This window comes from Mobula birostris, chromosome 13 (assembly GCF_030028105.1).
Source record: "Mobula birostris isolate sMobBir1 chromosome 13, sMobBir1.hap1, whole genome shotgun sequence".
Lineage (NCBI taxonomy): Eukaryota > Metazoa > Chordata > Chondrichthyes > Myliobatiformes > Myliobatidae > Mobula > Mobula birostris.
In genome coordinates, this window is record NC_092382.1 from 1,116,970 (window position 1) to 1,140,010 (window position 23,041).

The 23,041-nt window shown below is 48.7% G+C and overlaps 1 protein-coding gene across 1 annotated transcript in view; it reads right to left on the reverse strand.

The window, feature by feature from the left end:
* The window catches only part of LOC140208194 (NACHT, LRR and PYD domains-containing protein 3-like), a 40,791-nt gene extending 22,342 nt beyond the window's left edge, over window positions 1-18,449 (reverse strand). Inside the window, 5 exon segments of the mRNA XM_072276699.1 lie at window positions 10,630-10,680; window positions 10,781-10,952; window positions 11,870-12,036; window positions 12,892-12,984; window positions 18,372-18,449. Of these exon segments, the coding sequence (XP_072132800.1) occupies window positions 10,630-10,680; window positions 10,781-10,952; window positions 11,870-12,036; window positions 12,892-12,952 (451 nt within the window). The 5' untranslated portion in view covers window positions 12,953-12,984; window positions 18,372-18,449.
* Window positions 18,450-23,041: the final 4,592 nt, after the last annotated feature.

Below are 23,041 nucleotides of genomic sequence, written 5' to 3' on the forward strand. Positions count from 1 at the left end.
GTTTGTGGGGATCTCACAGTGTGTCAGGATCCTTTCAGTGGTGTGTAGGGTCTCACAGTGTGTCGGGGTGTGTGGGAGCTCACAGTTTGTCAGTACAACATCAGGGGTGTTTTTAGTCCCAAAGTGCATCAGGAATCTGCCAGGTGTGTGTTGGGTCTCACAGTGTGTCAGGACCCTGTCAGGGGTTTCTGGGGTCTCACAGTGTTAGGACCCTGCCAGTGGTGTGTTTGGACTCACAGTGTGTAAGGAAACTGCCAGATAATGTTTGGGGTCTCACAGTATGTCAGGATCCTGTCAGGGGTTTTTTGAGTCTCACAGGGTGTCAGGACCCTGCCAGGGGTGTGTGGGGTCTCACAGTGTGTCAGGACCCTGTCAGGAGTGCGTGGGGTCTCACTGTGTGTCAGGACCCTGTAAGGGGTGTGTAGGGTCTCACAGTTTGTCAGGGCCCTGTTAGGTATGTGTGGGGTTGTACAGTGTGCAGGACTCTGTCAGGGGTGTGTGGGGTTTCACAGTGTGTCAGGAGCCTGTCAGGTGTGTGTGGGGTCTCACAGTGTGTCAGGGCCCTGTCAGGGGTTTGTGGGGATCTCACAGTGTGTCAGGATCCTTTCAGTGGTGTGTAGGGTCTCACAGTGTGTCGGGGTGTGTGGGAGCTCACAGTTTGTCAGTACAACATCAGGGGTGTTTTTAGTCTCAAAGTGCGTTAGGAATCTGCCAGGTGTGTGTGGGGTCTCACAGTGTGTCAGGACCCTGTCAGGGGTTTGTGGGGATCTCACAGTGTGTCAGGATCCTTTCAGTGGTGTGTAGGGTCTCACAGTGTGTCGGGGTGTGTGGGAGCTCACAGTTTGTCAGTACAACATCAGGGGTGTTTTTAGTCTCAAAGTGCGTTAGGAATCTGCCAGGTGTGTGTGGGGTCTCACAGTGTGTCAGGACCCTGTCAGGGGTTTGTGGGGATCTCACAGTGTGTCAGGATCCTTTCAGTGGTGTGTAGGGTCTCACAGTGTGTCGGGGTGTGTGGGAGCTCACAGTTTGTCAGTACAACATCAGGGGTGTTTTTAGTCTCAAAGTGCGTTAGGAATCTGCCAGGTGTGTGTGGGGTCTCACAGTGTGTCAGGACCCTGTCAGGGGTTTGTGGGGATCTCACAGTGTGTCAGGATCCTTTCAGTGGTGTGTAGGGTCTCACAGTGTGTCGGGGTGTGTGGGAGCTCACAGTTTGTCAGTACAACATCAGGGGTGTTTTTAGTCTCAAAGTGCGTTAGGAATCTGCCAGGTGTGTGTGGGGTCTCACAGTGTGTCAGGACCCTGTCAGGGGTTTGTGGGGATCTCACAGTGTGTCAGGATCCTTTCAGTGGTGTGTAGGGTCTCACAGTGTGTCGGGGTGTGTGGGAGCTCACAGTTTGTCAGTACAACATCAGGGGTGTTTTTAGTCTCAAAGTGCGTTAGGAATCTGCCAGGTGTGTGTGGGGTCTCACAGTGTGTCAGGACCCTGTCAGGGGTTTGTGGGGATCTCACAGTGTGTCAGGATCCTTTCAGTGGTGTGTAGGGTCTCACAGTGTGTCGGGGTGTGTGGGAGCTCACAGTTTGTCAGTACAACATCAGGGGTGTTTTTAGTCCCAAAGTGCATCAGGAATCTGCCAGGTGTGTGTTGGGTCTCACAGTGTGTCAGGACCCTGTCAGGGGTTTCTGGGGTCTCACAGTGTTAGGACCCTGCCAGTGGTGTGTTTGGACTCACAGTGTGTAAGGAAACTGCCAGATAATGTTTGGGGTCTCACAGTATGTCAGGATCCTGTCAGGGGTTTTTTGAGTCTCACAGGGTGTCAGGACCCTGCCAGGGGTGTGTGGGGTCTCACAGTGTGTCAGGACCCTGTCAGGAGTGCGTGGGGTCTCACTGTGTGTCAGGACCCTGTAAGGGGTGTGTAGGGTCTCACAGTTTGTCAGGGCCCTGTTAGGTATGTGTGGGGTTGTACAGTGTGCAGGACTCTGTCAGGGGTGTGTGGGGTTTCACAGTGTGTCAGGAGCCTGTCAGGTGTGTGTGGGGTCTCACAGTGTGTCAGGGCCCTGTCAGGGGTTTGTGGGGATCTCACAGTGTGTCAGGATCCTTTCAGTGGTGTGTAGGGTCTCACAGTGTGTCGGGGTGTGTGGGAGCTCACAGTTTGTCAGTACAACATCAGGGGTGTTTTTAGTCTCAAAGTGCGTTAGGAATCTGCCAGGTGTGTGTGGGGTCTCACAGTGTGTCAGGACCCTGTCAGGGGTTTGTGGGGATCTCACAGTGTGTCAGGATCCTTTCAGTGGTGTGTAGGGTCTCACAGTGTGTCGGGGTGTGTGGGAGCTCACAGTTTCTCAGTACAACATCAGGGGTGTTTTTAGTCTCAAAGTGCGTTAGGAATCTGCCAGGTGTGTGTGGGGTCTCACAGTGTGTCAGGACCCTGCCAGGGGTGTGTGGGGTCTCACAGTGTGTCAGGACCCTGTCAGGAGTGCGTGGGGTCTCACTGTGTGTCAGGACCCTGTAAGGGGTGTGTAGGGTCTCACAGTTTGTCAGGGCCCTGTTAGGTATGTGTGGGGTTGTACAGTGTGCAGGACTCTGTCAGGGGTGTGTGGGGTTTCACAGTGTGTCAGGAGCCTGTCAGGTGTGTGTGCGGTCTCACAGTGTGTCAGGGCCCTGTCAGGGGTTTGTGGGGATCTCACAGTGTGTCAGGATCCTTTCAGTGGTGTGTAGGGTCTCACAGAGTGTCGGGGTGTGTGGGAGCTCACAGTTTGTCAGTACAACATCAGGGGTGTTTTTAGTCTCAAAGTGCGTTAGGAATCTGCCAGGTGTGTGTGGGGTCTCACAGTGTGTCAGGACCCTGTCAGGGGTTTGTGGGGATCTCACAGTGTGTCAGGATCCTTTCAGTGGTGTGTAGGGTCTCACAGTGTGTCGGGGTGTGTGGGAGCTCACAGTTTGTCAGTACAACATCAGGGGTGTTTTTAGTCTCAAAGTGCGTTAGGAATCTGCCAGGTGTGTGTGGGGTCTCACAGTGTGTCAGGACCCTGTCAGGGGTTTGTGGGGATCTCACAGTGTGTCAGGATCCTTTCAGTGGTGTGTAGGGTCTCACAGTGTGTCGGGGTGTGTGGGAGCTCACAGTTTGTCAGTACAACATCAGGGGTGTTTTTAGTCTCAAAGTGCGTTAGGAATCTGCCAGGTGTGTGTGGGGTCTCACAGTGTGTCAGGACCCTGTCAGGGGTTTGTGGGGATCTCACAGTGTGTCAGGATCCTTTCAGTGGTGTGTAGGGTCTCACAGTGTGTCGGGGTGTGTGGGAGCTCACAGTTTGTCAGTACAACATCAGGGGTGTTTTTAGTCCCAAAGTGCATCAGGAATCTGCCAGGTGTGTGTTGGGTCTCACAGTGTGTCAGGACCCTGTCAGGGGTTTCTGGGGTCTCACAGTGTTAGGACCCTGCCAGTGGTGTGTTTGGACTCACAGTGTGTAAGGAAACTGCCAGATAATGTTTGGGGTCTCACAGTATGTCAGGATCCTGTCAGGGGTTTTTTGAGTCTCACAGGGTGTCAGGACCCTGCCAGGGGTGTGTGGGGTCTCACAGTGTGTCAGGACCCTGTCAGGAGTGCGTGGGGTCTCACTGTGTGTCAGGACCCTGTAAGGGGTGTGTAGGGTCTCACAGTTTGTCAGGGCCCTGTTAGGTATGTGTGGGGTTGTACAGTGTGCAGGACTCTGTCAGGGGTGTGTGGGGTTTCACAGTGTGTCAGGAGCCTGTCAGGTGTGTGTGGGGTCTCACAGTGTGTCAGGGCCCTGTCAGGGGTTTGTGGGGATCTCACAGTGTGTCAGGATCCTTTCAGTGGTGTGTAGGGTCTCACAGTGTGTCGGGGTGTGTGGGAGCTCACAGTTTGTCAGTACAACATCAGGGGTGTTTTTAGTCTCAAAGTGCGTTAGGAATCTGCCAGGTGTGTGTGGGGTCTCACAGTGTGTCAGGACCCTGCCAGGGGTGTGTGGGGTCTCACAGTGTGTCAGGACCCTGTCAGGAGTGCGTGGGGTCTCACTGTGTGTCAGGACCCTGTAAGGGGTGTGTAGGGTCTCACAGTTTGTCAGGGCCCTGTTAGGTATGTGTGGGGTTGTACAGTGTGCAGGACTCTGTCAGGGGTGTGTGGGGTTTCACAGTGTGTCAGGGCCCTGTCAGGGGTTTGTGGGGATCTCACAGTGTGTCAGGATCCTTTCAGTGGTGTGTAGGGTCTCACAGTGTGTCGGGGTGTGTGGGAGCTCACAGTTTGTCAGTACAACATCAGGGGTGTTTTTAGTCTCAAAGTGCGTTAGGAATCTGCCAGGTGTGTGTGGGGTCTCACAGTGTGTCAGGACCCTGTCAGGGGTTTGTGGGGATCTCACAGTGTGTCAGGATCCTTTCAGTGGTGTGTAGGGTCTCACAGTGTGTCGGGGTGTGTGGGAGCTCACAGTTTCTCAGTACAACATCAGGGGTGTTTTTAGTCTCAAAGTGCGTTAGGAATCTGCCAGGTGTGTGTGGGGTCTCACAGTGTGTCAGGACCCTGCCAGGGGTGTGTGGGGTCTCACAGTGTGTCAGGACCCTGTCAGGAGTGCGTGGGGTCTCACTGTGTGTCAGGACCCTGTAAGGGGTGTGTAGGGTCTCACAGTTTGTCAGGGCCCTGTTAGGTATGTGTGGGGTTGTACAGTGTGCAGGACTCTGTCAGGGGTGTGTGGGGTTTCACAGTGTGTCAGGAGCCTGTCAGGTGTGTGTGCGGTCTCACAGTGTGTCAGGGCCCTGTCAGGGGTTTGTGGGGATCTCACAGTGTGTCAGGATCCTTTCAGTGGTGTGTAGGGTCTCACAGTGTGTCGGGGTGTGTGGGAGCTCACAGTTTGTCAGTACAACATCAGGGGTGTTTTTAGTCTCAAAGTGCGTTAGGAATCTGCCAGGTGTGTGTGGGGTCTCACAGTGTGTCAGGACCCTGTCAGGGGTTTGTGGGGATCTCACAGTGTGTCAGGATCCTTTCAGTGGTGTGTAGGGTCTCACAGTGTGTCGGGGTGTGTGGGAGCTCACAGTTTGTCAGTACAACATCAGGGGTGTTTTTAGTCTCAAAGTGCGTTAGGAATCTGCCAGGTGTGTGTGGGGTCTCACAGTGTGTCAGGACCCTGTCAGGGGTTTGTGGGGATCTCACAGTGTGTCAGGATCCTTTCAGTGGTGTGTAGGGTCTCACAGTGTGTCGGGGTGTGTGGGAGCTCACAGTTTGTCAGTACAACATCAGGGGTGTTTTTAGTCTCAAAGTGCGTTAGGAATCTGCCAGGTGTGTGTGGGGTCTCACAGTGTGTCAGGACCCTGTCAGGGGTTTGTGGGGATCTCACAGTGTGTCAGGATCCTTTCAGTGGTGTGTAGGGTCTCACAGTGTGTCGGGGTGTGTGGGAGCTCACAGTTTGTCAGTACAACATCAGGGGTGTTTTTAGTCCCAAAGTGCATCAGGAATCTGCCAGGTGTGTGTTGGGTCTCACAGTGTGTCAGGACCCTGTCAGGGGTTTCTGGGGTCTCACAGTGTTAGGACCCTGCCAGTGGTGTGTTTGGACTCACAGTGTGTAAGGAAACTGCCAGATAATGTTTGGGGTCTCACAGTATGTCAGGATCCTGTCAGGGGTTTTTTGAGTCTCACAGGGTGTCAGGACCCTGCCAGGGGTGTGTGGGGTCTCACAGTGTGTCAGGACCCTGTCAGGAGTGCGTGGGGTCTCACTGTGTGTCAGGACCCTGTAAGGGGTGTGTAGGGTCTCACAGTTTGTCAGGGCCCTGTTAGGTATGTGTGGGGTTGTACAGTGTGCAGGACTCTGTCAGGGGTGTGTGGGGTTTCACAGTGTGTCAGGAGCCTGTCAGGTGTGTGTGCGGTCTCACAGTGTGTCAGGGCCCTGTCAGGGGTTTGTGGGGATCTCACAGTGTGTCAGGATCCTTTCAGTGGTGTGTAGGGTCTCACAGTGTGTCGGGGTGTGTGGGAGCTCACAGTTTGTCAGTACAACATCAGGGGTGTTTTTAGTCTCAAAGTGCGTTAGGAATCTGCCAGGTGTGTGTGGGGTCTCACAGTGTGTCAGGACCCTGTCAGGGGTTTGTGGGGATCTCACAGTGTGTCAGGATCCTTTCAGTGGTGTGTAGGGTCTCACAGTGTGTCGGGGTGTGTGGGAGCTCACAGTTTGTCAGTACAACATCAGGGGTGTTTTTAGTCTCAAAGTGCGTTAGGAATCTGCCAGGTGTGTGTGGGGTCTCACAGTGTGTCAGGACCCTGTCAGGGGTTTGTGGGGATCTCACAGTGTGTCAGGATCCTTTCAGTGGTGTGTAGGGTCTCACAGTGTGTCGGGGTGTGTGGGAGCTCACAGTTTGTCAGTACAACATCAGGGGTGTTTTTAGTCTCAAAGTGCGTTAGGAATCTGCCAGGTGTGTGTGGGGTCTCACAGTGTGTCAGGACCCTGTCAGGGGTTTGTGGGGATCTCACAGTGTGTCAGGATCCTTTCAGTGGTGTGTAGGGTCTCACAGTGTGTCGGGGTGTGTGGGAGCTCACAGTTTGTCAGTACAACATCAGGGGTGTTTTTAGTCCCAAAGTGCATCAGGAATCTGCCAGGTGTGTGTTGGGTCTCACAGTGTGTCAGGACCCTGTCAGGGGTTTCTGGGGTCTCACAGTGTTAGGACCCTGCCAGTGGTGTGTTTGGACTCACAGTGTGTAAGGAAACTGCCAGATAATGTTTGGGGTCTCACAGTATGTCAGGATCCTGTCAGGGGTTTTTTGAGTCTCACAGGGTGTCAGGACCCTGCCAGGGGTGTGTGGGGTCTCACAGTGTGTCAGGACCCTGTCAGGAGTGCGTGGGGTCTCACTGTGTGTCAGGACCCTGTAAGGGGTGTGTAGGGTCTCACAGTTTGTCAGGGCCCTGTTAGGTATGTGTGGGGTTGTACAGTGTGCAGGACTCTGTCAGGGGTGTGTGGGGTTTCACAGTGTGTCAGGAGCCTGTCAGGTGTGTGTGGGGTCTCACAGTGTGTCAGGGCCCTGTCAGGGGTTTGTGGGGATCTCACAGTGTGTCAGGATCCTTTCAGTGGTGTGTAGGGTCTCACAGTGTGTCGGGGTGTGTGGGAGCTCACAGTTTGTCAGTACAACATCAGGGGTGTTTTTAGTCTCAAAGTGCGTTAGGAATCTGCCAGGTGTGTGTGGGGTCTCACAGTGTGTCAGGACCCTGCCAGGGGTGTGTGGGGTCTCACAGTGTGTCAGGACCCTGTCAGGAGTGCGTGGGGTCTCACTGTGTGTCAGGACCCTGTAAGGGGTGTGTAGGGTCTCACAGTTTGTCAGGGCCCTGTTAGGTATGTGTGGGGTTGTACAGTGTGCAGGACTCTGTCAGGGGTGTGTGGGGTTTCACAGTGTGTCAGGGCCCTGTCAGGGGTTTGTGGGGATCTCACAGTGTGTCAGGATCCTTTCAGTGGTGTGTAGGGTCTCACAGTGTGTCGGGGTGTGTGGGAGCTCACAGTTTGTCAGTACAACATCAGGGGTGTTTTTAGTCTCAAAGTGCGTTAGGAATCTGCCAGGTGTGTGTGGGGTCTCACAGTGTGTCAGGACCCTGTCAGGGGTTTGTGGGGATCTCACAGTGTGTCAGGATCCTTTCAGTGGTGTGTAGGGTCTCACAGTGTGTCGGGGTGTGTGGGAGCTCACAGTTTGTCAGTACAACATCAGGGGTGTTTTTAGTCTCAAAGTGCGTTAGGAATCTGCCAGGTGTGTGTGGGGTCTCACAGTGTGTCAGGACCCTGTCAGGGGTTTGTGGGGATCTCACAGTGTGTCAGGATCCTTTCAGTGGTGTGTAGGGTCTCACAGTGTGTCGGGGTGTGTGGGAGCTCACAGTTTGTCAGTACAACATCAGGGGTGTTTTTAGTCTCAAAGTGCGTTAGGAATCTGCCAGGTGTGTGTGGGGTCTCACACTGTGTCAGGACCCTGTCAGGGGTTTGTGGGGATCTCACAGTGTGTCAGGATCCTTTCAGTGGTGTGTAGGGTCTCACAGTGTGTCGGGGTGTGTGGGAGCTCACAGTTTGTCAGTACAACATCAGGGGTGTTTTTAGTCTCAAGGTGCATCAGGAATCTGCCAGGGGTGTGTGGGGTTTCACAGTGTGTCAGGACCCTGTCAGGTGTGCGTGGGTATCTCACAGTGCATCAGGGCCCTGTCAGGGATGTGCAGGGTCGCACAGTGCATCAGGGGTGTGTGGGATCACACAGATTTTCAGGACTCTGTCAGGGGTTTGTGGGGTCTCACATTGTGTCAGGACCCTGCCAGTGGTGTGTTTGGACTCACAGTGTGTAAGGAAACTGCCAGATAATGTTTGGGGTCTCACAGTATGTCAGGATCCTGTCAGGGGTTTTTTGAGTCTCACAGGGTGTCAGGACCCTGCCAGGGGTGTGTGGGGTCTCACAGTGTGTCAGGACCCTGTCAGGAGTGCGTGGGGTCTCACTGTGTGTCAGGACCCTGTAAGGGGTGTGTAGGGTCTCACAGTTTGTCAGGGCCCTGTTAGGTATGTGTGGGGTTGTACAGTGTGCAGGACTCTGTCAGGGGTGTGTGGGGTTTCACAGTGTGTCAGGAGCCTGTCAGGCGTGTTTGGGGTCTTACAGTGTGTCAGGGCCCTGTCAGGGGTGTGTGGGGTTCTCAGTGTGGCAGGATCCTTTCAGTGGTGTGTAGGGTCTCACAGTGTGTCGGGGTGTGTGGGAGCTCACAGTTTGTCAGTACAACATCAGGGGTGTTTTTAGTCTCAAAGTGCGTTAGGAATCTGCCAGGTGTGTGTGGGGTCTCACAGTGTGTCAGGACCCTGTCAGGGGTTTGTGGGGATCTCACAGTGTGTCAGGATCCTTTCAGTGGTGTGTAGGGTCTCACAGTGTGTCGGGGTGTGTGGGAGCTCACAGTTTGTCAGTACAACATCAGGGGTGTTTTTAGTCCCAAAGTGCATCAGGAATCTGCCAGGTGTGTGTTGGGTCTCACAGTGTGTCAGGACCCTGTCAGGGGTTTGTGGGGTCTCACAGTGTTAGGACCCTGCCAGTGGTGTGTTTGGGCTCACAGTGTGCATTAAACTGCCAGGATTGTTTGGGGTCTCACAGTGTGTCAGGATCCTGTCAGGTGTGTGTGGGGTCTTGCAGTGTGTCAGGACCCTGTCTGGGGTGTGTGGTCTCTCCATTCAACGTATTCAGTGAAAGTAGGAAGAGTAGGAAAACATTGATTGTTGAAAAATATACTTTAGATAATGTTGCAGTGGTAGAAATAATGTTCTTCAATAATCAGGGAGAAAATCTGTTTCATGTTCAGAAATAGATGTGGGAATTTCATTGCCGTGGACTGTTCCCTCTGCAAACAGTGTGAAGAACAGTGCAGAACAAGTTTGCAGCGGAATTGTAGAGAGTTACTGAAGCCTTCGTGCAGGGAAAGGTGGGGTTTTGATTGTCTGAATGTGGACTGGAAAAGCATTAACACAGGTGACAGCAACGTGATTAGTTTGAAACCTTTCTCTGGTACCATTTAAAGATTAACATCTTTGGAACTTGTTCTTGGAAATGAGACAGGCTGCATGAGGGTTGTGGCCGAGATTCTTTATGTTTCTGTTCAAGGGCTTTGAGTAATCAGTTAAAACATGGGCTACTGTGAGATTAATAATTTTCACGATATCTGTCTTTCCTTCGCTCTCTCCGCTGTTAAATGTGGCATTGTGTGATCCAACTCAGTCTGTGATGATGAAGCCTTACAATCTCTTGAGCCCATGCACTGCCCCGGGCTCCATATTTACAGACACGATGTGATTATGGATGAAGTGAGTTTCTTATCCAGACGGTCACAATTTAATTAATTGCAATATTATTTATAGATATTTTCAGTCTTTCCCACCTTTCTTGCCGCGATCGCACAACCCTCAGTTTCTCTGTCCTAATTCCCATCTCTCACCCTTCCACAGTGTCCATCACACAACACAGACACACATGAATTTCAGCTTCTGTGGACTGAGCTGAGGATTTTGTCCCGAATCTCAGCCTCACTGACACTGTCTCCTGATGGAATTCCCAGGATTATTGAGTGGGAAATTAAACTGGATGACTGTAGCAGTGTTTGCACTAAGGGAGTGCAGATGTAACAGAGTGGGGTTCATTTGCTGCTTTGGGGTTGAACAGGGCAGTTTGGGTGTTACCTGATTTTCTCATTAAATTGTCATTGTAATTCTGTGTCGAGATTTCAATGGACTCCCGGTTCTGAAAATGATGACCTGTAGGATCTGAGGGAGTTTAGCAAAGTAATTTAGGATGAGGGCTGTACCGGGGGTTGGGTGGTTGTAGGGAAGTAATTTCACCTTTCGGAGTCAGAAATTTCCCATGGTTTCGCTCCTCAGATTGTCCTCTTCTCCATTCTGACCCCGATGGAGGGATCTGTAGTTGCAGGACCCAGAAAGGTGTGATCCCTTTCAGCAAACTCACCAACTCTCTAGTTGTTCCTCATGCTGTCCTGTGAAAACTCTCCCTCCAGAAAACATTTTTCCATGTGTCTCTCTGTGCGCTGTGTCACGGTGGAACATTTACCTGATCAAATCCCCATGGCTCAACAACGACATGACCCCACACTACATCAGCCAGTGATGGTAACAGCGGTCTCTTCACTTACCTTTCAGCCCTCTGGGAATCTCCGGGACGGGTCGCTGGACCGGAACACAACCTGTCCGGATTTAAAAATAATTTGACACATTTCAGTTCCTCAAATTATAAATATGTAATGCTTGAATCCAAAATTAAATTTATCTCTGATATTATCTCACCATGTGCCTGTATTTCTTTCAGTATTTTGTCCAACTTTGGAACACCAATTCGCATTTTGACAAAGGTTTCCCACATCACCCTCCGGGCGCGGGAGCCTTTCTCCATCACCAGGCTCAGGAGGAGTTTAGAACCGTCCGCCCGCTCTCCCTTATCAGCGAGATCAGAGATTTTCTGTGAAGAGTAACAGTGAACATATTGGGGACTGACAGATTCACACAGAGAATGAGAAGTAAATGATGCGTTCTGTAACGGGATCACACTGAGCAGTCACCCGGACGGGTGCTGATCCTGTCTGGACATGGACTGTACATTCTGAGTGCAGAGCACACGGAGGAACATTCACCGTGAACCTGGTCCACCAGTCAATGAGATCCTGGCTGGTCTGTGACCGCTTAATTGACGTGGCTCCAAATCCGTAAATAATTCCTCACCAGATTTGACGATGGAAACAGAAATCAGAAAATAAGTATTGCAGATGAAAAAAGAAAAGAGGAGAGTTTTTATAACAGTGAGCAGTTGCAGAGAAGTTGCAGAAAAGGTGATCTAATTCATCTCCTCAGTCCGCCAGTGTCCAACATGACAGAGGATTTCTGGCTGACACCTGACGCCTTTCCTTTGCCTTTTCCAGTGGAGGTTTATTCAGTGATTACACATTAAAACATGACAGTATTCCCCGATCCACACTGTTTGCAGTTACAGATTGTAGCACAATCATCTCCACCCAGAACAGAACACAGTCCAGCTCCTGCGGCAAGCACTGAGGCTGTCCCGGTTCTCACTGACATCCTGTCGTCACGCTGCATGGTCTTCCCAAACCGAAACCTCCCATCATATTTCCATTTAATACTGGAAGCCCACACAACTGTTACCTGCTCAACTCGCTCTGAACATTGAGCATCTACCCACCAGTCTGCGGAGTACTTTCATCCCTTTCTATCACTGGTTCAGATTCACATCTTTGAGATTGTATGTACAGTATTTATATCCCAGTTTTAATGTTATCTATTTAATATCCGATGAGTCAGAGTTCAGACACCCATCAGTCCTGTGATGTGTGAAAATTCAAACACATTCTCCCTCCCACTCACCCGATGTTCCTCTCCACTGAACTGATTCTCGGCCGTTAACGCCAGGCTCACTCCGTGCACCCCTCCTTCCATCGCCTGCTCCAGCCTATCCCGGTAGAAATCCGTCAATTGCAGCAGCTGGAAATCGTTCCAGCCTGCCAGGAGCTCGGTGATCACTGAGCTCGGCCCTATGAATGAAAATGGGGAAAATTAAAAAATTACTGACCCCATATTGAGCAGCAACTTTCTCTCTGGAACCTAAAGGTCACCAAATACAGTCCGAAATATATATATCGGGGGGTGGGGAGAGGAATGGGCACAGGCCGGGGGTGGGAGGGGGGTATAGGAGGGGTTATAGTTCTATCTGTTGAAGGCTGCTCTTTCGTCTCCCCAGGAATATACCTCTCTGTTTGGAAAGGACTCTGCTTATTCCTGAGAGTATCATAACCCATCACCATCATTCTCCTGGTACTGCCCATCACCACCGCTTTGCTCTGGCTTACTGTCTGCCTGCCTGGTCAACCTCTTCCTCGGCAAGTCTCTGGGATATCTCACAAAATGCTGGAGGTACTCAAAAGGTCAAGCAGCCTCTATGGAGGAGAATGAACAATCAACGTTTCGGGCAAGGCCCTTCATCGGACTGGAAATGAGGGGACAGAAATTCTAGATATTGCCACATTACTTTCTATTCTTTGTGGTCCTGATCCAAAACATCAAATGCTTATCCCCCTCCATGGATGCTGCCTGACCTGCTGAGTTCTGCCAATATTTTGTGTTTCTTTGTGTTGCCCAAAACTTTCAGCATCTGCAGAATGTCTTCTGGAGTAACTTGCTACTTTAATCACAATCTGCGAGAGGAGCAGGAACAGACAGTAAACGTACCCCTTGCACGTGTGACTGTGCTTACCCCTGAGATGTTAATTCTCTCTCTGTCATCCCTCCGCTCAGTCCTTTCACAAATATTTGTGAATTGCTGATATTGAATTAAACACAGACACAAAGTCTAAGCAATATTTATAAATTAAAATACTTCACCAACGTACCTGTGTTCTTTCTCGATGTTGACGTCACTGGAACTCCTCCCCTGCTCGCACCTTGAGCCATTTTGAGGACAGATGTGATCAGTTTTTGCTGCTCTATAACAAAACAAAATTAACAGGAGGGTCAAACATTAATTCAAGTGTAAAGGGGAACACTGTTTTGATTTTAAACTGAGGCAAACACTGCCAAACATCTTGGACCTGTCCACTGAAGCCTTGACACAGCCTGATCCACCTGCTCCCATCTATTTCCACGGATTGTACACTGTGCCGGGACTTTCCGGTGTATCTACACGCTATATTGCAGACAATTCCCTTTTAGGAACCAGTCTTGTGCCCTGGACTGGGAGTGATGTGTCAATGGGAAGGCAAGGCAGGCTGAGCAGACAGCGCCCACTGCTTTGGTCCTCCTACCACTGGTGGCGCTGTGGTGAGTAATGGACAGATATTACAGCAGTGTGGGTTGAAACCTTTCTGCTGACCAATGGGACATCTATTCCTCTCGTCACTGAATTATACAGATATCTCAATCACACCTGATTCTCACTGTCTCATTTCAGTTTAACATCACCTGGTAATGACACCAATGGCAATATATGGTCTGAGTCTACATAGAAAAACTCTGACATCCTGAACAATGCAATCTCACCCATAACATCGTGACATGCAAACACGGGGCAATGTGCAGATGCTGGAAATTCAAGCAACACACATTAAAGTTGCTGGTGAACGCAGCAGGCCAGGCAGCATCTCTAGGAAGAGGTACAATCGACGTTTCGGGCCGAGACCCTTCGTCAGGACTAACTGAAAGAAGAGTGAGTAAGAGATTTGAAAGTGGAGGGGGAGGGGGAGATCCGAAATGATAGGAGAGGACAGGAGGGGGAGGGATGGAGCGAATGGCTGGACAGTTGATTAGCAAAAGGGATATGAGGGGATCATGGGACAGGAGGCCTGGGGGAAAGAAAAGGTGGGGGGTGACCCGGAGGATAGGCAAGGTGTATAGTGAGAAGGGGTACCTCCCCGTTGTACCCCATCTGTTATTTACTTATATACACACGCATTCTTTTTCTCTCTCTCCTTTTTCTCCCTCTATCCCTCTCACTATACCCCTTGCCCATCCTCTGGTTCCCCCCTTCCCCCTTTTCTTTCTCCCTAGGCCTCCTGTCCCATGATCATCTCATGTCCCTTTTGCCAATCAACTGTCCAGCTCTTGGCTCCATCCCTCCCCCTCCTGTCTTCTCCTATCATTTACGATATCCCCCTCCCCCTCCCACTTTCAAATTTCTTACTAGCTCTTCTTTCAGTTAGTCCTGATGAAGGGCCTCGGCCCGAAACGTCGACTATACCTCTTCCTAGAGATGCTGTCTGGCCTGCTGCGTTAACATCGTGATATCTTGTTCAGAATCATGACATTTTCTCCAGCAGGATTTTAAGATCCATATTATCACCTAAACCCCGGTCAAGATTTCTTTGAGCATTTACCTTGCTATTACCAGACTGTTACATCGCACCTTGTTAAAGACAATGTAGACACGCTATACATACAAAACAGCAAGTTGCCAAAATATCTTTAACATAATTAAAACAAAACCGCTAGAATTGTTCGACAAGACAGAGAGTATGTTAATATTTCAGATGGAAGACCCTGTATCGGAGCTGAGCCTGTCTGTAGGAGCCACGTATCTGTTCTCTGTCTGCATTAGAGTCTGTGTTGCGTATTAATGATGTTTGTTTTCGTTTCTCAATCTGTTCCACAACACTCCATGCCCCTCCATTCACTATACCGGTCCCACCCTGGTCTGACTGTCCGAAAGCACCAACTCTCACTTGTTCAAGTTGAAAACCATTCGCCATTTCTCAGCCCGTCTTCTGAACTGACCAAGATGTCTTTGAAATTCATTGTAACCTGTTGCAATATCAACCAGACGCCCGAATTTAGTATCAAACTTGCAAACTGTGCCATGTACACTCATATACAAATCAATGGCATGAATAAAATTAACGAGGTCTCGACACTGACAGGCACATCCCACTCGTCACAGGCCTCCATTGGCTAAATCCATCTTCAATCATCACCCTCTGCTTCTTGTTCTCGATCCCGGTGTGAATCCATCTGCAAACTCCCCATGAATCCCATGTGACCTATCCTTCCATATCAGCTGCCATGCGGGACCTCCTTCCAGACTTTTCCAAAGTTCAGATGAACAATATCACTGCCCTATTTCATCAATCCTCATAGCTAGCTGTTCAAAAATCTCCAGAATACTTGTCAGATTTGATGTCCCACTGGGTGGTGCAGACGACAATTTCCCCATAACCAATGTCTAACCGCCCAAGACTTCACCTTCACTGCAGACTGAGGAAATTCCAACCTGTCGAATTACCAACCTGGACTGAAGCCCGTATACTGCCAGAGTCACCAGCCCAATATTATAACCAATACAAAGCCGCTTTGGTGCCAGCAATTTGCCGTGATGTTCCTCCCATTTCCGATTCAAAAACTGAGATGGAACTGGAACCTAATGACCCTCTGCCGGGGCCGGTGGTCAGGCTGGTTCACCGGTCTGTACATTGTCAGAGGATGCAGATACACTTCAGCTTGTTTCCAGCAACTAAACTGAGCACGTTGGTCACAATGTCATTGCTGTGTGGGATATTGCCATGTTTCCCCTCAGTGTAGCAGGAACAAAATGTAAAATTATAAAGTAGAAAATTATGGGAACTCAGTACATCAGGTTACATCTGTGAAAGGAGAAATGGTGGAAGACCCGATATCTAAACTGGGACTGTTCAAGAAGCTGTCGATCTGCTGGGCATTTCCAGTATTTTCGTCTTCTTACTTCAAATTTCATGCAACTCTAGTTTTATTCCACCTCCTCATTTTAATGCACAGATGGTAACTGATTGCAAAATATCAGCAATGCGCTAAAATGTAAATACCACCCAACTCCAATCAGTTCGTTATTTCAGAGTTCATTCTGACCCTGGTGTAATACATCCCATACAGTCAATGCTCACAGCATCCTTTCCTCCCACTGTCACTCTGTTACATTTGCTCCTGAGGCCACTGTCTCTACGCTGAGAGGCGGTGACCACAGAGTGATAAAAAGTACAACACTTGCTGCAGCTCTGACAGGCCGTTACCCTGGAAACGGAGGAAGTGGCTCACCGAAAATAACTGAAAAATGAAATAACAAACTCAACATCAGATGCTGTGAGCTCCATTATTACAAAGATTAACACTGCAGCCATTTTGTTACTGGGAAACTAAAATTGAAATGGCTGCTTTTACCCTGCCACATGCTGTGTTCAATTAAACCTCTGGTAGCTCCAGCTATCAAAAACCTAATCCTGGAAAAGATGTAAAACAAATCTTCACAATAAAGACAAAATTTAGAAGAGTGTTTGCTGAAATATATCATTGCAGCAATGGGACGCAGGCTGGACTGAGATTGAACAAGATGGTTGATATATATCATTGGGATACAGACTGGACAGAGGTTCAACCAGATGGGCAGGGAATGAGCAGATGGAACCAGGTGGGAGAAGGAATCAAGTGCACTCTCCGGTGGTCGTCCAGTAATACACAGATACTGAAATAATAGTACACACTACTAGATAACAGATTCCAATATAACAAAGCCAGAACAAACAATAGCCCTGGAGGAACGTTGTTTCGTTTTTACTGTGTACTGTCCCAGCAGCTTATGGTCGAAATGACAATAAACTTGACTTGACTAAGAAGTTCAGTATATGTATCAATGCTCCGCAGAAAGTATCCCATCCCCATACCTCACATCTTAATACGGCTACTATCTACTGCTATTTCTTTAACTGAATGAAATAGCAGAGAACTGTGGACACAGCTGAGCACATTATAGAAACCAACCTCCCCTCCATGGACTCAGTCTACACTTCCCGCTGCCTCAGTAAAACAGCCAACATAATGAAAGATCCCCACAACCCTGAACATTCTCACTTCTCACCCTCCCATCGGGTCGAAGATTAAATGGAACAGAAACATACGACCAGTTTCAAGGACAGTTTCCATTCTGCTGTTATAAGCGAACTGAATGTTCTCCAGCATATTGACCTGACCTCACAGTCTAAATCGATGTGACTTTGCACCACATATCTACCCACACTGCACTTTCTCTTTTAAAAAATCTGTTTATTACTATTAGCCAAAATTAATACGAGTACATCAAAGAACGCTTACAATGTCTCAAGAAAAAGAACATTAAAGATTGTAAAAATTTTGGTAATGAAAAAACCTACTAAGCGAGAGAAGTGGGAAAGAAACCCCATTAGGTGTTCAATCCCGGCGCCATGCGTCACACAAAAAGCTTCTGAAGATGAACATCAAACCGCCAGCAAAAAAAAGTACCAAAATTTACAATTAGATCGTGGAGGAAATCTATCAATTAACTCAAATGATAATAACGAGCAAATGAACCCCATCTTTTCTCAAAAACATTGATAGCTAGAAGGGCCATTTTGTTGAAGTGGAAGGAAACATCAGCTCCCACTTTGTCACAATGGTTCTCTCAAGTGACGCTGTGTCTTAGTTTGGAGACAATTAGAAGTGGAACCTTTGCACTGCAGTTTATCTGTAACCATCATGATTTGTTACACCCTGGTATCGTTTTAACTCAGTGTACTACTGTAACGTATTGATCGATGTGCATAATACCGAAGACACGGTTTTCACTGTACCTCTGTACATGTAAAGCAATATAAAGATTCCCTAACTTAATCGCGTGGAACTGTTAGTCAGCCTGAGTTGCTCCTTTGGAACTTCTGGAGGGAGTGTACACATTTCCGAGAAACCCAGATAAATGAAAAAAAGACTTAATTCTCGCATTAATAGGGCCAGATATCTGGAAACATTGTCAGCATCTCGGCAAGTCGTTGCAATGGAAAGAAGATGGAAATAAACTTCCCACATCCCCGAGAGGACGTGAGAGATCCGGATCTCACTGTCCTGTCTGAACGGGGAAAGATGAAACTACTCATACACGTGGATCAGTGTCCCGAGGGTGCGATTCCTCTGTTTAACCCTCGTGTCTGCAAGAACACAACAGGCCGAACGGCCCCTTCCAGTATAAAACAATTATCGACCCCTGGCATCGATTCAGGTGAAGTTGGGATCCGAATCCGAGCCTGGTGATGCAGATAAAGTTCCCCAAGTACAACTCACCGGATGGGTTTAATCCCGGCATCAGCACCTCATCCGCTCCTGGGACCAGAACCCCAGGGTCTGAGCGGCGGCTCATCTCAGGCTGTGCAGTGTGAACGTCCCACATCACGGACGAACCCAGGCAGGTTATGTCCAGGAAGCGGGACGAGGCCGACAGTTCGAGGAAGTTAACAGGACTCTGCCCAACATCAGATCACCCCTCCACCACCCGGAATCGGCTTCAGTACTCACCGATGGGAAATTGTCGGTCTCGTTCACCCTAGTGACCGGTCTCAATACTCACCGATGGGAACTTGCTCTATTTGCCCCGCAGACAGCGAACCGTCCCCCAGCTCCCAGCCGACGATCCGCTTCAACAGAGAACGGAAAGAAAACCAGTGCCCATCCGGGGACTGTGAGGGCGGGGGCGGGGCCTCGGAAACGGGGCGGGACTTCTGAAGCGAAAACCCCGCAGATGCCGCAGATCTGCGTTTGAAATAGGAGCAAGACACGGGATCACGTGACGGGTGGAGGGACTCTCGCCCATCACACGCTGCCCGACCTACCTGCCGCATTTTACACCAGCTACAGTTTTAATTTTTCCCTCAGAACCTTTGCTGTCCCCATCGCTCCACGCCCCCGGTTTTCAGAGTACGGGTTCGATTCCCATAGAAACATAGAAAACCTACAGAACAACACAGGCCCTTCGGCCCACAAAGCTGTGCCGAACATATCCCTACCTTAGAACTACCTAGGCTTACCTATAGCCCTCTATTTTTCTGAGCTCCATGTAGCCATCCAGGAGTCTCTTAAAAGTCCATATCGTTTCCGCCTCCACCACCGCCGCCGGCAGCCCATTCCACGCACTCACCACCTTCCGTGTAAAAAAAACTTACCCCTGACATCTCCTCTGAACCTGCTTCCAAGCACCTTAAAACTGTGCCCTCTCCTGCTAGCCATTTCAGCCCTGGGACAAAGCCTCTGTCTATCCAGACGATCAATGCCTCTCATCATCTTGTACACCTCTATCAAGTCACATCTCATCCTCTCACCCGGGTGCCAAGGTCAAGGATGTCTCTGATCGATTGCATGACTTTCTGAAATGGGAGGGTGATCAGCCAGATGTCGTGGTGTACATCGGTACCAATGACATAGCAACAATGAGTGAGGAGGTCCTGGAGAGTGAGTATAGAGAGCTTGGTAGGAAGTTGAAAAGCAGGACCTCGAGGGTGGTAATCTCAGGATTGTTACCTGTGCTAGGTGCCAGTGAGGGTAGGAATAGGATGATCTGGAGGATGAACAAGTGGCTGAGGAACTGGTGTAGGGGGCAGGGTTTCAGATTTTAGGATCATTAGGACCTCTTCTGAGGACCTGTACAAGAGAGACGGGTTACACTTGAACTACAGGGGAACCAATATCCTTTCAGGGAGTAGTGCTATTGGGGAGGCTTTAAACTAGATTTGCAGGGGGATGGGAACCAGAGTGTCAGAGCTGACAGTGAGGCTGGGGTAAAAATAAATGATGTTAAAGGTTTAAGCAAATCCGCTAATAGAAAAGTTGTGAGTGGTGGTAAAAATCTTCTGAGGTGTATATATTTCAATGCTAGGAGTATTGCGGGGAAGGCAGACGAGTTGCGGGCGTGGATTGACACGTGGAATTATGACATTATAGCAATTAGTGAAACTTGGCTACAGGAGGGGCAGGACTGGCAGCTTAATATTCCAGTGTTCCCATGTTTCAGATGTGATAGAGGCAGAAGAATGAAAGGTGGGGGGCGGGGGTAGCATTGCCTGTCAGAGAAAATGTTACAGCAGTGCTCAGGCAGGACAGATTAGAGGGCTTGTCTACTGAGTCCTTATGGGTGGAGCTGAGAAACAGGAAAGGTATGGCCACATTAGTGGGCTTGTATTATAGACCACCCAATAGTCAGCGAGAATTGGATGAACAAATCTGCAGAGAGATAGCAGGCAACTGCAGGAAACATAAAGTTGTGGTGGTAGGGGATTTTAATTTTCCATATATTGATTGGGACTCCCATACTGTTAGGGGTTTAGATGGTTTAGCGTTTGTAAAATGCGTTCAGGAAAGTTTTCGAAACCAATATATAGAGGGACCAACTAGAGGGGTTGCAATATTGGATCTCCTGTTAGGAAACGAGTTGGGACAAGTGATGGAAGTCTGTGTAGGGTAGCATTTTGGTACCAGTCATCACAACACCATTAGTTTCAACTTGATCATGGACAAGGATAGATCTGGTCCTAGGGTTGAGGTTCTAAACTGGAAGAAGGCCAAATTTGAAGAAATGAGAAAGATCGTAAAACGTGGATTGGGACAGGTTGTTCTCTGGCAAGATTGTGATCGATAAGTGGGAAGCATTCAAAGGAGAAATTTTGAGAGTGCAGAGCTTGTATGTTCCTGTCAGGATTAAAGGCAAAGTGAATAGGAATAAGGACCCTTCGTTCTCAAGGGATATTTCAACTCTGATAAAGAAGAAGAAAGAGTTGTATGACATGTATAGGAAACTGGGAGTAAATAAGGTGCTTGAGGAGTATAGAAAGTGCAAGAAAATACGTAAGAGGGAAATCAGGAGGGCTTAAAGAAGACATGAGGTTGCCTTGGCAGTCAAAGTGAAGGATAATTCAAAGAACTTTTACAGGTATGTTAAGAGTAAAACGATTGTAAGGGATAAAATTGGTCCTCTTGAAGATCAGAGTGGTTGGCTATGTGCGGAACCAAAAGAAATGGGGGAGATCTTAAACGTTTTTTTTGCGTCTGTATTTACTAAGGGAACTGGCATGAAGTCTGTGGAATTAAGGGAAACAAGTAGTGAGATCATGGAAACTGTACAGATCGAAAAGGAGGAGGTGCTTGCTGTCTTGAGGGAAATTAAAGTGGATAAATCCCCAGGACCTGACAGGGTATTCCCTCGGACCTTGAAGGAGACTAGTGTTGAAATTGCAGGGACCCTGGCAGATATATTTAAAATGTCAGTGTCTACGGGTGAGGTACCGGAGGATTGGAGAGTGGCTCATGTTGTTCCGTTGTTTTAAAAAGGATCGAAAATTAATCCTGGAAATTATAGGCCGGTATGTTTGACGTCGGTAGTGGGTAAGTTATTGGAGGGAGTACTAAGAGACAGAATCTACAAGCATTTGGATAGACAGGGGCTTATTAGGGAGAGTCAACACGGCTTTGTGTGTGGTAGGTCATGTTTGACCAATCTGTTGGAGTTTTTCGAGGAGGTTACCAGGAAAGTTGATGAAGGGAAGGCAGTGGATATTGTCTACATGGACGTCAGTAAGGCCTTTGACAAGGTCCCACATGGGAGGTTAGTTGGGATAATTCAGTTGCTAGGTATACATGGAGAGGTGGTAAATTTGGATTAGACATTGGCTCAATGGAAAAAGCCAAAGAGTGGTGGTAGAGAATTGCTTCTCAGAGTGGAGGCCTGTGACTAGTGGTGTGCCACAGGGATCAGTGCTGGGTCCATTGTTATTTGTCATCTATATCAATGATCTGGATGATAAGGTGATAAATTGGATCAGCAAATTTGCTGATGATACAAAGATTGGAGGTGTAGTAGACAGTGAGGAAGGTTTTCAGAGCCTGCAGAGGGACTTGGACCAGCTGGAAAAATGGGCTGAAAAATGGCAGATGGAAATTAATACAGACAAGTGTGAGGTATTGCACTTTGAAAGGACAAACAAAGGTAGAATATACAGGGTAAATGGTAAGGCACTGAGGAGTGCAGAGGGATATGGGAATACAAATACAAATTTCCCTAAAAGTGGTGTCACAGGTCATAGAGTTGTAAAGAGAGCTTTTGGTACATTGGCCTTTATTAATCAAAGTATTGAGTATAAGAGCTTGAATGTTATGATGAGGTTGTATAAGGCATTGGTGATGCTGAATCTGGAGTATTGTGTTCAGTTTTGGTTACCAAATTAAAGGAATAATATTAATACGTTTGAAAGAGTACAGAAAAGGTTTACAAGGATGTTGCCGGGACTTGAGAAACTCAGTTACAAAGTAAGGTGAATAGGTTAGGACTTTATTCCCTGGAGAGTAGAAGAATGAGGGGAGATTTGATAGAGGTATATAAAATTATGATGGGTATAGACAGAGTGAATGCAAGCAGGCTTTTTCCACTGAGGCAAGGGGGAGAAAAAAAAACAGAGGACATAGGTTAAGGGTGAGGGGGGAAAAGTTTAAAGGGAATATTGGGGGGGGGGCTTCTTCACACTGAGAGTGGTGGGAGTATGGAATGAGCTGCCAGACAAAGTGGTAAATGTGGGTTCTTTTTTAACATTTAAGAATAAATTGGACAGATACATGGATGGGAGGTGTATGGAGGGATATGGTCCGTGTGCAGGTCAGTGGGACTAGGCAGAAAGTGGTTCGGCACAGCCAAGAAGGGGCAAAAGGCCTGTTTCTGTGCTGTAGTTTTTCTATGGTTTCTATAGTTTCTCTGTCGCTGCAAGGAGAAAAGGTCGAGTTCACTCAGCCTATTTTGATAAGGCATGCTCCCCAATCCAGGCAACATACTTGTAGATCTTCTCTGCACCCTTTCTATGGCTTCCACATCCGTCCTGTAGTGAGGCGACCAGAACCCCTAAGTGGGGTTTGACCAGGGTTCTATATAACCGCAACATTACCTCTCGGGTTCTAAGTTCAATTCCACAATTGATGAAGACCAACACACAGTATGCTTTCTTAACCAAAATGTCAACCTGAGCAACCTTTTTGAGTGTCCTGTGGACTCGACCCCAAGATCCCTCTGATCCTCCACACTGCCAAGAGTCTTACCATTAATGCTATACTCTGCTATCATATTTGACCTACCAAAATGAACCACCTCACACTTATCTGGGTTGAATTCCATTTGCCACTTCTCAGCCCAGTTTTGCATCCTATCAATGTCCCGCTGTAACTTCTGACAGCCCTCCACACTATCCACAACACCTCCAACCTTTG